This window comes from Eimeria tenella, genomic scaffold (assembly GCF_000499545.2).
Source record: "Eimeria tenella Houghton genomic scaffold, Eth_scaff1974, whole genome shotgun sequence".
Lineage (NCBI taxonomy): Eukaryota > Apicomplexa > Conoidasida > Eucoccidiorida > Eimeriidae > Eimeria > Eimeria tenella.
Window position 1 is genome coordinate 1 of NW_013541815.1, and position 267 is coordinate 267.

Here is a 267-nt window from a genome sequence, read left to right on the forward strand (position 1 = left end):
AGGCATCACCCGATGGGGGAGCATATGGCCCTGTGCAGCAGCAGCAGCAGCAGCCGCTGCTGCCAGCAGCAGCAGCAGCAGCAGCAGGAGCTGGGGATTCTTGTGGGCTTCTCTCTGCCGCAGCAACAACACATTCGAGTAGCACTGAGGTAGCACAAAACGGCAGCAGCAGCAGCAGCAGCAGCAGCCCAATGCCTGCCAATCGGGCGGTTTCAACGCTTTCAGAAGCAGCAGCAACAGCAGCAGCTGCTGCTGCTGCTGGTGTTC

General features: G+C 60.7%; 1 protein-coding gene across 1 annotated transcript in view; it reads left to right on the top strand.

The window, feature by feature from the left end:
* Positions 1 to 12: 12 nt before the first annotated feature.
* The window catches only part of ETH_00035825 (bromodomain domain-containing protein, putative), a gene marked incomplete at both ends in the record, with an annotated part of 2479 nt that continues 2224 nt past the window's right edge, over positions 13 to 267 (top strand). The window contains one exon of the mRNA XM_013374154.1: positions 13 to 149. Within this exon, the coding sequence (XP_013229608.1) occupies positions 13 to 149 (137 nt within the window). The remainder of the gene's footprint in view (positions 150 to 267) is intronic.